A 12544-nucleotide genomic window follows, 5' to 3' on the forward strand; every position below is an offset into this window, starting at 1 on the left:
GTATCATTTACAGAGAAAAATCTTAATAGAATAAAGAATAAATAGGTCGTGGAAAGGAAATACTTCATTCTTTTGCATTAGCTTATGAGAAGATTTTGAAAAATAGAAAAACCTTTTACTCATTTTTCTTTGTGTGTATCAGTTCACTTGTATGTGTGTGTGTGTGTCTGTGTTGTCTGCTTCTTTTTGTTACTTCCCGAATGCCACTTTGCTCGCTGAGCTGCGCTGCTAAGTATGCTACAAAAATTTACCACAACTTTTCTTCTGCTTTCTTTTCCGCCTTCTTTTGTTTTTGGAAAGAAAGGGGGAGGATGGGTGGCTGAATAACCACTATATAGAGATGGATGATGGCCAAATGATGAGAAGAATGGGAATGCCAACATTGTTACTGCTTTTTTCCGCTCATTGTTGTGAATTTACTCAGAAATAGTGGAGAAGCGCACTCGAAAAATAAGGGGGAAAAAAAACAGGGCTAATGGCTGAAGGAGGCTAAAACAAAAAGTGGCCATAACTTTGCCTTCAATATACATTTTTTTCGGTTTGAAAAAAAAATCTAAGCTCCATTACTTCTCATAATTTTTTTTTTTGGGGGAGGGGGGGGGAGATCGGTGGATGAGAAAGGTAAACAAACTGAAAAACTTGAACTGAAACAAGTGCAAAGTGAAAGTAAATATGAAAGGCAAACAGAGGCCAGAAAATAAATATATACCATAGAGGAAAGTGTAAAGGAGGTGCTTCCAAGGTAAATATCCTTAGCAGGACGCTCGGCGGAGACTCTTCCAAGCAGCCCCAACCAAAATGGTCAATTAAAAGTTGAACTTTAAGCGAGAGAAAGTTTTATCAAAAGGGTTTTTTAAATTAACTAAATTTAAATATTTAAAATTAAGGTCTTAAGGAGAGATGAGATAAAAAAGAACCTCAACGGAAATGAAAAGGAAATGAAGTGAAAGTGAAGCGAAAATAAATCAAGCCACAAAATGGCTGAAGAGGAAAATGGTCTCCTGCCGACTTTATTTTTCTTGTCTTATTCACTCCCCCTCCCGCACATCCTTGGGGCTTCTTTTAGAGCCATTTTGTTGGCATCTTTTGCTGGCTTTTTAATTGCCACTTACGCGTTCTGGCTTAGACCGAAAGCCCCGTCGAAAAGCCCTTGATGCCTTTTTCGCCAATGTCCTTGCCAGCTCCATCCCCAGGCTATTTTTTCCCTTCCCTCTTGTTGTCTTCACTTGCCAAAAACGCTTTTTATCCTTTTTTGTCAGGCTGCGACATAAATTAAAGTCAACTAATTGCGTATACGCCGCGTGTGCCTTAAGTGGGCTTTGCCAAGGACAACGCGGCAAGGACAAGCTGTTCTAAGGGCTTAGTTCCCGATGATCCCGAGCGGAGCTCCAGGAATCGCATTCTTTGGAGGATTTGTGGCCTTGATTTAGTAGTGTTTGTCGACTCGTTAAAATTTAATTAAACAGAAATGCACATCCCCATCTTGGCAAGGACCTTATGATTAACATTGGCCACATCCGTCAGTACATCAAAGCACGAAATACGTTTTGTGTCCTCATACTGACAGGGACATGTAATAATTCATAACACAATGAACTTGTGGTCTTCCTTCAAGGACATCTGCACACACACCCTCTACACTCACACACACATGTAAATAATAGGTCCAGTTGGGGACCTTTTTTTTAAACTATAAATCACAGCTTTTTCTTGCCAAATTTTGACTGTAAAATATCCTTTACGTCTCACTCTCAATTAGCCAAGATCCCCTACACTCGTACAAGGGTACAGGACATCATCATCATCATCATCGCCATTGCGATTGTCAGCGTCATCATCAGCCAAGCATGATAATGATAACAATAACAAACGAGGCCAGAAAAGTGGGGTTTCCTTCGGGTTTCCTTTGAGTCCTGCCGGAGTCTCGAGTCCTGCGATATAAAGATTGTTGCCATATTGCTATCATTTGCACACAATCAGCGTCAACGTCAACGGGATGCGAAACGAAAGGAAAAAAAAAGGCAGTTACGATGGGGGCAGGGGGCAGGGGGGGTCAAAGGGCGGTGGGTGGTGGGCGGTAATGTATGCAAAGGGCGGGGTGCGTCGCAACAAAAAAAAATATGTAAGAAAGAAAGAAAACCCCGAACAGGATGAGACGAGGATGACGCGGAGATTGCTCGTCGCTCGCTGATGTTCTCAACGACCAAATGGCAGATAAAGTATAAATAAATTTAAATAAATAGCGCAAAATCAAATTTCCTAGAGCGAAGATGCAAAAAAAAAAATATAATCAAGGGGCGACAAAAAAATTGGCGTGAAAATTTTTCAAAAAGAAAAACCAAACACCGGGGAAGCCAAAGGAAAATTGACTGCCAATAAAGTTATTAGAAAACATGGTGCTTTTCCGAATTACAATTTATAGCCAGGATTTTCGCATAATGTCATTTCGATTTACATATTTTTAATATGAAAATATGGTTTTAGAAAATATTTAAGCATTTGAAAGTGTATATCTCTTTGAGTTCTAAATGGATTTTATTAAGAAATATCTTAAAATATTCATATGAAAAATCTTCTTTTAACTACATTTAAATTTTGATACATCATTTTTGAAAAATTTTTCTCTTATTTTTTATGTACCCCTGTGAAAATTTTGAAAAAAATGGTTCAATTTTCAGTTGGTTAATTTTTAATGAGGCTGAAAAGATGCCAAATCTCTGAATTTAAGGTATGGCATTTGAAAATATGTTAAAAATTGGCAAAGTTATGAAGAAATAAAAAAATAAAAAATCTAAAATTATTTTGCATATTTTTTGAACAACTTTGAAAATTGTTTTAAAAATCTACATTAGATAAATGGAATAAATTTTGAAGAGGTTTCAAAAATAAGGATTCAAAGAGACAAGAACAGTTTAGTTTTTAAATATTGCATTAATTTTAACAATGTTATAGCTAAAATTTACCAAAAGAAAATATTTCTTCCTTTAATCTTAAAAATATTCGCTAATAAAACCATCCCATAAACATCACTTGCAATTAATTACAAAATAAATATATAAATCCTAAACAGAATGACTTAAAAATATTTGTGGAGAATCTTGTAGTTTTTGTTAAAGGCTCTCATTCATTTTGTGGCATTCGGTTAACCGCATGTTGTACGCGCCCCTTGGAGGTGGCTGGGTGGGTGGCGTGTGGCAGGTACCCCCACATGCCCCCAGCACCGCCTCCAGCCGCCCCTGTCTTATTGGACATTTGCCTATAATTGCCTATTAGTTTTCATTTGTTGATTTGGTTTCGCCTGCACGTGACATTGACTTTGGTTTTGGTTTTGATTTGGATTTGGATTTTAGTTTTTGGATTGTTTGGGGGCCTCAGCCCGAGTCCTGCCTTAGTCCTGGTTCGGTTATTGATATTGGACTTGAATTTCTTGTATCGATTTGACATTTGTGGTGTACACATGGCGGCTAATAGCTCGACTACTGTCAGTTCCGATCAATCGGGAATTATTTCAGGCCACGTCCCCCAGGGGGTCCTAGCATTTGGCTTATTAAAGTTTTGTCAAATCCCTTTGTTTAAGTTTTTTTTTTTTACAAAAAACACGTTAGGATTGTTGGGAATTTTTGTGTTTTATTTGAGAATTTTTCGTGGCGGTCATTGGGGCTTTTTGGCGGTTCATTCAACTCGGCGACGCAGAAACGGCGACGACAGTGCCACAAATATTTCATTGAGGCATTTGCATTATTATTTTTTTCAGAGGGGGCACTCACATCCTCCGGAGACTTTAATTTACGCCGAAGAATAAGTTGAACAAACGCATAAAGTCTAGGATTTTTTCTTGCCACACTGCTTCTCATAAATTTGTAATTGAAAAGAAAATTGAAATCATTTCTTGATATATTTCATATGTTAACGTGTCCAATTGGCTGCCAAAAAAATAAAAGAAAATAATTATTTGTGATAGAAAAAAAGACAAAGAAAAAAAGAGGAAACTCGGACAAGGTCTTCCCTTGATGGCCTCCCCCTCCCCTATTTTTTTTTTTTTGCAAATTTTTCATTTTTGTCTGGCTTTTGTCTGTTTTTGCTGCATTTTCTTGTTATTCTGGCTCATGGGGGCTTTTGTTGTTTTCTGTTAGTTGGCAGCTGATTAATTGCCTTGCCTCTTTTTTTCTCACTCAGCCCCCCCTAGCCCTGCCCCAGATACCGCCGCCAAAATCCGCTCTATGCGTTTCAGGTCAATAATTTAATTCTCTAAAAATAGTTTGCTCCTAAAAGTGCCGAAAACCTGCCTCTAATTGCATTTAAATGTTTGTTTTGGCAATTAAATCATAAATCACTAATATAAATTGCACTTTTTAAAACTTTTCACCTCAAAGTGTTTCATATTATTAAACACTTTGGGAGTTTGTAAGTTAAATATTCTAAAAAAAATGTTTAAAGACTTGATAGCTTGAAGCCTAAATGGTTTAAAGAGTCCTGGAAGCTGGTAGATGGTAGTTCTATTAGTTTCCCTCTAAAAACTAGAAAAATTAGAAAGGATTAAAGACTCATTTATAGAGTATCCAGTAAGTACTCTAAATAATTTAAAGTTTAAATCTTAATATGCGAATTTTATTCAAGTCCCTAGGCTTACAAGCTATCACAATGTTGGCTTTACAATCAAAAAAATTAATAAAAAAAAATAGTTTTTCAATTCTGGATACAAAGTCCTCAAAAGTAGAGTCTTAGATGCGCACCAAGCGCTCGTTGCGCTGGGCAAAGTGGAAGCCCCCGTAGTAGTCCTCCAGGTCGCAGAGCTCCTTCTGGATCTGAGCCTCCATGCGAGCCTGGGCGGCCTTTTGACGGGCGGAGGGCCGACGCACTGGGAGGCGGGGCTGGACAGGAATGCGCAGACTGAGGCGGCGGCGCACCTTCGCCTCGTACAGCGGCGACTCGGGAATGGAGTCCTCCGCCTCGGGAATGAGACAGCGGCGAGCGTCAGTGTGGGAGGGAAAGCCGCGTGGTGTGACCTGGCCGGCGATGGCCTCGCTGATGTCGTGGAGCGGACGCTTCTCCAGGCCGACGGAGTGCTCGAAGCTGCACTTCCACTGGGCGTAATGCCGGTCCATGGTGGTTAGCCCAGTTGCCTTGGCGGCAGTCAGAAGGGTGCCGCAGGATCCGAAGGACGAGCACCGGGGCATGGTGCGCAGTAGGTTCGACTTGGAGCGGGATCGGCTCAGCTTGCTGGTCTTGCTCTTGTGCTTCCTCGAAGAGATGCTGACTTTGTGGCGCAGGATCCTCTGGATCTTGGTGAGCAGGCCCCTCAGACGAGGGCGTGGCAAGAGGCAGCACATGCCGCCAGGTCCTGCAGCCGCCACAGTGGTATCCTCGCTGCTCTTCATGTTCTCCACAGATTGTGTTACGCCCATTTTTCGAGATTATAGGTTTATTTTTCAAAGTATTCAGAAATGTCTCTGAGATGATGTTGTCACTTCGACTGTTTGGTTTCAACTGATGCTGATTGCCAGGACAGGCAGGACTATATATATTCCTTGGCGCTTCAGGTAGCAGGTCCTATAGGGTCGGGCAGAACCTCTTATTCGCTACCTCCTTACGATATGTGACCTCTATAAAACCAAAACCCCCGATCCCTGACCATAATCCCCTTGTTTTGCATAGTTTTATGAGGCAACATTTGGTCAGGACTTTTGGTTTTAGTCCTTTGGGTTTTGCTTGGGTTGCGATTTTTTTTATGACCCCCTTTGCAATCCTTGCACGTGCATGTCCTCCGCTAAGGACACCCAGGCAGGCAGTAGGCATTTAATGGCCTGCCGGCGAGCTGGCAGTTGGCCAGGATATGCTTGAGACATAATTGCCTGGCGAAAGGATGCAGGCTCGCGCTCAACACTGAACGAGGGGGGTTGGGAGGGCGGAAATATCTAATGAAATGCAACAAAGTGGCTCCCAGACACTGAGACAAATAGAATCCCTATCCAAGTAGTCTAGAAAGAATACTTCGCCAGCCATTGCTCCACCTGTCCCATTCCCAAAAACATATTTTATCCAAGCAGAATTACGTAGTCAGGAAAATCTTAAAGAACAAAAATCCAAAAAAAAAATTAAACTAGTTTGGAAAGTTTTAAAAATTCGGAAGTAAAGCTACAAATTTTTCGAGTAAAATGAGTCGGAAGACCAAAATTATATATTCGGACATCGCCGCCGTGAGCAGGGGACTTTTTTCCATTGGCAAGCCCGCCTCCATCAACCGTCTCTCCAAGTACTTGAGCAGCATGCTGGGAATCCCCTCCTGGATGCTAGTGGACGACCTCAAGATCCTGCTGGAGACTTACGAACCGTTGGGATTCTTTAAGAAGGAGAAAGAGCTCTACTGGCTCCCAGCTGACCTCCTCCAGATCCTCAGCGAGCAGGAGCGCGAGAGGCAGGCCAAACAAGTCGTCCCCCCAGTTACCGTTGCCCCCCCAAGCGAACCGGACGTGGTCTATGGCTATACATCCGAGATCGATTTGTCCCGGTCCCTGCGCCATCCGTATCTCCACAGATTTCGATAGACGGACATTGCAGCAGATGGACACTGACATGGATATGGACATGGTTTATGGATGTGGAGTTTGATATGGATTTGAATCTGGGCTTGGCTTTGGCTTTCATTTGCGAGGAAGGAGTATGGTTTTATTAGAGACAGGCACGACTTTTAGGCTTTTATTATAAAGGATCTCGGGTTATACGATACGATGACAAATGTGGATCATACACAATGTGATTTTGTCAGGTGTCCTGAAAATAAAGAGATTGTAAATCAAAATTTCAAATTAAATAAAAGCTTGTCTTTATTTTCAAGAGATTATGTATATCTCTAGGTTTATAGAAATCGAAGGTACTATCTATTCTTATAGACTTTTCTCTCAGTGCTTGGTGTCTGGTCCTGAAAGAGGGGGCGTGACTGGCGCATAGGCAATTTCATGGCGGAGTGTCCATGGCTAAGCATCCTGGCAAAATGCCTCCTTTGTGTGTCAATCAGCCTTTGCATGTCAGCAGAGCCTCCGCCATCAATGATCCCTTCAAATAAGTGTGTGCGTGTGTGTTTGTGGTTATATATATATATGTGTGTGTAAGTAATTGGTTGGGTGAGGACATAAGCTGCTTTGCCTTCATTAAAATTAGACTCTACTACTACTTACAGTGGCCCAATATTACACAAGAAAGATAAATAAATTAAGCCAATTACACTGGCGAAAAATGTAGTGCTTTTAGTTCTCGTAATTCACCATTAATTCCATTTATTTTTCAGCATTCGATGCACTCTCTAATTGTGTTAAAAGCACACGAAACCGAAAGGACATGGGTGCTGCGTGTGGCTGAGAGTGAGAGTGGCCCCTCCTGCCTCCTGCACAAGGTCGGGGCACAAAAGGGTCAGTGGGTTCGGTGGTCTGGCGGTGTCCTGTAGTGTCCAATTGTATTGGAGCAAAAATTTTCCGCTTTTCATTCTCCAGGCCGAACAAAAGAGCTGAAAATTCATTTGCAAATTCCTGACAGTAGTACGTCCTGTGAATGGAATGAGTTTTGAGGGTCGAAAGGATATGAACAATCAATATTACTACAACAAGCTCTAAAAAATCTATAAATAACTTAGTTTCAACATTTTTTAAAATATATTTTAAACAAAAATTTATAGTTAGAGTATAATATAGTTTATGGAAACCTCATTTTTTGTTTAAAAAGCATTTCATTGTCACCTGCAGACTGCAGAGTACATTTTTTTTTTGGTTTTCTGTCCTAGCCATTCAAACCCGAGGCCATGATTCAACTTTGACCCTTGAAAAGCATTCCCTTTCTAGGATAAATTCCACTTAATTGCTGCCATTTGTTAGGAGAGAGGAGAGTCGCAGATACATTTGTATCTGTACCAGCAGCAGCCATGAGATACGCCGCAGTTCGCTTAATTGAACATTTTGCGGCTGGCCATTAATTGCTCTGTGTTTGTGTATAAATTTTATATAAATTTTTAAATATTTTAAATATTTTATAAACTCCCATTTGTCAGTGTCAATGTCAAAGGATATGGGCCCTGACAAAATTCAATTTGATTTTCCAAATGCCAGCAGCTGTTATATTTTCAATTAAGTGCAGTTTCTATTTTCCATTTAAGCCTTTTTTTTTGCACAACTTCTACCTGGCCGGAGCACTTTACCATTTTTAGAAAAATAAATGCAAAAAGGGAAGGCAAATGGCATAAAAATGGCTTTTTTATTTAACCCTTTTTTAGGGACATAAAAAATGCAACTGGGAATATTCTTTTCAACTCTTTTTTTCCGTCTTTTTTTGTGATGTGTAGTCCTTGTATGCAAATCGTCCTTTTTCCTGTGGATTTTTTTTTGTTGGCCACATTCTACAAATATTTTTTTGGCCAACGAGGTGTCAACGAATTCTCCCAGGACATTCCAAACTTTAGTTTTAAACAAAAATCGAATTTCAAAGCAAAGAGAAACTCGATCCTTGACACAGGACTTCTTGAAATCCATCTCTATCAATCTTTATAGATTAGAAAGTTTATCCAAAAGTTAATAATATAAAAGAAAAGACACTCAATCAAGTTAAGAGAAAACACACTTCCAAAGCCAGTTAACTTTGTCTTTTGCAATTTAGTGGGATGACCGCAAATCCACCCAGAGGATACGGATGATAAGGATAAGGGATAAGGATAAGGATAAGGGCAAGGACACTGTGTGAGCAGGGTTAAGGACAAATCACGCATCAATGGCAATCAATCAATTTGCGGGCAAACAAACAAATTGACCAAAAAAAGCATAAAAGCACAGTCACCCAGAAAAGTTAACAGCATCTAATGCGATTTTGACACAGTCTAAACAAAAACTATACACCTACACACATATATTTTATATGTGTTTATATATATTCTATGTAGTTTGTATATATTTATGGGGGGAAACCGACTTGACTGTCTTTTGTTTACAATATACTGACCCCTCAACTGATAAATGATTTTCAAGTTCACGTTGTTTAGGGGGTTTAGTTTTCAGGGATACCCTTTACGGAATATTCCAGGCACAGAACTAAAGAGTTCCCTGTATTGTATATCCTTTAAAATTAAATAGCTTTAATAACTCATTTTTTTGGTGGCTTCTATAATTGAGTTTGTTCAAGTTTTGTTTAACTTGGTTTTCAATTTCGATGAAGAGGAGGTGGAGGAGGTTGGGTCGTGGGGGCTCGGGGATGCCCTGCTGCCAGCTCCAATCAAGCGAACTATCCATCAGCTTGAACTGTGACCCCACTGCGACCCCCTTCGGGCCCTCACCAGTTTTCCTTTTAGGAGTTTTTGATGCTGGCACGCATCGAATTCCCTGTTTTTCCACTTTTCCACTTTCCGCACCCACAAAAACCACAAACGCACACATGATGAAAATCAATAGAAAACAAAGGATGTGAGTTTTCGTTTTTTTTTTTTTTGGAAGGAGAGAGAAATATTATACTCTCTCTATTGAAGTCGTATTTTATTTAAATATTTTTGAGGAATTGTAGAAAGCCAGGACCCTTTGGATTTTGAATTGCAATAAATAGACAGTACTTCCTGGAGAAATAAATTTAAAAAGCCGTCCAAAAGTATGCTACACGAATTTTAAAGGTCCTTAAACTACCTGAAGGATGGAAACTGTCCTTAATTGTAAGATGGATAAACTTAACATTTATTTTTGTATCATAGTGTACTTTTTTTTCGAAAACAAAAAGTGGCAAGTCCAGAGTGGCAAGTGTGTCGCCCATAAATTCATCAGCGTCTCTAAATGGCTTAAATGTGGCTTAGAAAGCGGTCTGATAGCCACAGCTGCTGGCTGGCATTAAAACCGCAAGATGTCCTAATCCTGGTCGAGGATTTAGAAGCTTAACCACGCCCCCCCTGCTACCAGCCTCCCTCTGTCTCCCTCTAATCTCGCCCGCTTGATCCTATATATCTGAACATATATATCCCATATCTGCCAGATCCGCTCTAATCTTCGCCCAGATTTCACACCGCAGAGAGCACGCGACATGCTAGGATTCGAGGGAATGCGAAAAGGATATATGGTGGTGGCTGGAGAGTCCCAACGATTAGGCAAATCTTTCGGGGATTCAATGAAGGATTCAATGAAGGACTAGCAACACGCAATTGTGGCAAGATTGTAATTAGAGCGGATCACGATTTTGCGAAATCTGTTCGAGTCCTTTTGTGGGTCCTTTGGCAAAGGCCAACCACTTGAGTTTGCTCTGGTTCTGCCTCGCGCCTTTTGTTTTTCCGGAGCACTTGCCTTTGTCCGCCACTCGAGAGTCCTCGAGTGTCCTTTTCGGAGGAGTCAGGCCAACACTTGCGGCTGTCAAACGGCACCAAAGTCTCCTGGCTTCGTCCTCACCTCCCAGTCCCTGTAGTCCCTTTTGGTTTTAGTCCTTAGTCCTAGTTTTATCTAAGGATAAGTCTTTATACAGTCCCAGAAAATGTCCTTTCTGTTTCAACTCACAATTGGAATATTTATAAACACTTGGCAGCAAACTAAAGGTTGTATATAAAATATAAATAATGGAGTTTTTCATCTTAAAATATAATAAGCCTAATTTATTATTTATTTTCTATTTAATTTGAATATTTTCTCTCTCTGCATAACCTCTTGAATTATATATTTTCTCTGTTTTTCTGTAAAAAGTTTGATTTGTTCTAGGCTTTTGCCTTTTTGCCTGGCACATCCCAGGACCTCCTCGTCCTTGCTCCTTGGCCAGCTCACAGTTTGACACTTTAAAGTTTTTCCCCAGAGTATTTTCATATTGCTGGGAAAACAGGTTAAAAATGCCAAAGGTTGCCAGAAGTGGCTGCAAAAAAAACCTATTTAGTTTCGAATTTTTTCACTATTTTTTTCTTTTGTGAAAATTACTTGGCCCCTTTTTAATTTCCCTCACCTGGCTTTTCCGCCACTTGTTGAACCGACTTTTCCAACTAACTTTTTTACGGCTTTTCCGCCGCTTTTGTTTCACTTTTTCCCTCAGAAACATAATTCCTTTTTCAATTTTCCGCACAATAGATCGCCACTCATATTTATTTGATTTCTTTGCCGTTTTCTTTCGCATAAATTCCCTATAAAATAGCGCCCTTTACTATTTATTATTCCCCGAAAAAAAGCAGAGAAGGCTCCGGCATCCATGACCTGCCCCCAGGACCAGTTTTTATTATATATTTTTACCTCCTCTGGGTGGAGCCAGAGGTTTCTTTGTGAAGGCCAAACGGAAAACTTAATAATTCTACATCATTTTTATGTGAGCACATGAAAGCCAAAAGGAAGATGAGAAGGAAACCTGAGAGAGATAGGGATAGAGGCAATGATAGAGAGAGGAATAGTGTCAGTTATGGTTGGGGAAATGCGAGGAAAAGCCGGAAAAGTTATCTGCATTAAATATGGAAGTTCTCACACCCGTCTGGCAATTCAACGCTGCGTTTTCGGCAATTTGCAAAAACACCGAAATAGTTTCTCATCCTTGAACAGGAAATTGTAATCTTGGACTTCAGAAGCCACAAATCATTCAGAAAATGGCTGAAAATTGGACAAAATATATCTTAAAAAAGGGATATCTATGGCAACATCACTTTTAGGAAAGGGGGTCCATCAGAAAAATTCGAAAAAATTGAAAAAAAAAAGGATTCGAAAGTTTGATTCAATATGTTGATGCAGATCTGCTTGGGATTCGGATATATATGGGCGAAGATATATTCTTAGGCAGGGATCTCCTAGTCTGAAATAACTTTATTTAATAAAACTATGGGTATTTCGCATAAATACAATCCTATGCCCTTTAATATTACTTATTTTTTATGACCCATGGCCTACAATTTTCACTTTTCATGTGTTGGACCTGCAGAAAAGTTTTCAACCTGGAAAAGTTTTGCAATAATCAACACGGAACAGGTGCCCACTGTCTCCCACCTTTTCACTCGATTTTCCACCCACCCTTCCACCCCATTATCCACCCACTTTCACAACCATTTCCACTTGCACTCGAGTGGCCTCTTGGTCGCAGCAATTAGGAGCAACACTTGCACCTTGTATAGCTGCCTCTTTGTCTACCCCTCCCCGCCGCCACCTTTCGTCCTTTCGTCCTGGGAAATTATATAGTCCTGGGATCGAAATCATTGATTGATTGAATGATTGACTGACGGCTAGACTGATTGGAGGAACAATTGCCGGCCAGCTCCAATTATGGCAACTCAGCGATGCAAGCCGCTTGGGTAACCGCACTCCCTGTCTCTTTTTCGCCCGCCTAATGCCGTCTCTTTCTGGCAGCAGGATGTCATTGTTAGAAAAGCAAAGAAAACTCGATGGGTGGTGGGGGGTAAGAAAGGAAATGCGAAGGTTTCAGGTGGTTGGCAGGAAAACCTTAAGTGGGCACGGAGGAAAGACACTTGACAAGCCACGAAAATCAATAAAAACTACGGGGATATCCTGTTAAAAAAAAAATTAAGGATAATGGCATAAATATTTAAGGATAAGGATAATGTGTATATTTACTAAAAATA

General features: G+C 40.3%; 2 protein-coding genes across 2 annotated transcripts; one reads left to right on the top strand and one right to left on the bottom strand.

The window, feature by feature from the left end:
* Positions 1-4586: 4586 nt before the first annotated feature.
* Positions 4587-5476, bottom strand: nullo. Its single transcript, XM_017246987.3, has one exon. It carries the CDS (start codon positions 5403-5405, stop codon positions 4722-4724), a length of 684 nt encoding a protein of 227 aa, XP_017102476.2. The 5' UTR covers positions 5406-5476; the 3' UTR covers positions 4587-4721.
* A 522-nt stretch (positions 5477-5998) lies between these two features.
* LOC108129065 (uncharacterized) lies at positions 5999-6816 on the top strand. Its single transcript, XM_017246988.3, has one exon. The coding sequence runs from the start codon at positions 6156-6158 to the stop codon at positions 6543-6545; it is 390 nt and encodes a 129-aa protein (XP_017102477.2). The 5' UTR covers positions 5999-6155; the 3' UTR covers positions 6546-6816.
* The last annotated feature ends 5728 nt before the right edge of the window (positions 6817-12544 follow it).

This window comes from Drosophila bipectinata, chromosome XL, assembly GCF_030179905.1.
Source record: "Drosophila bipectinata strain 14024-0381.07 chromosome XL, DbipHiC1v2, whole genome shotgun sequence".
Classification (NCBI taxonomy): domain Eukaryota; kingdom Metazoa; phylum Arthropoda; class Insecta; order Diptera; family Drosophilidae; genus Drosophila; species Drosophila bipectinata.

Coding starts and splice junctions, on each gene's coding strand:
- nullo (XM_017246987.3), bottom strand. CDS start 5,405: ATGGGCGTAACACAATCTGTGGAGAACATGAAGAGCAGCGAGGATACC.
- LOC108129065 (XM_017246988.3), top strand. CDS start 6,156: ATGAGTCGGAAGACCAAAATTATATATTCGGACATCGCCGCCGTGAGC.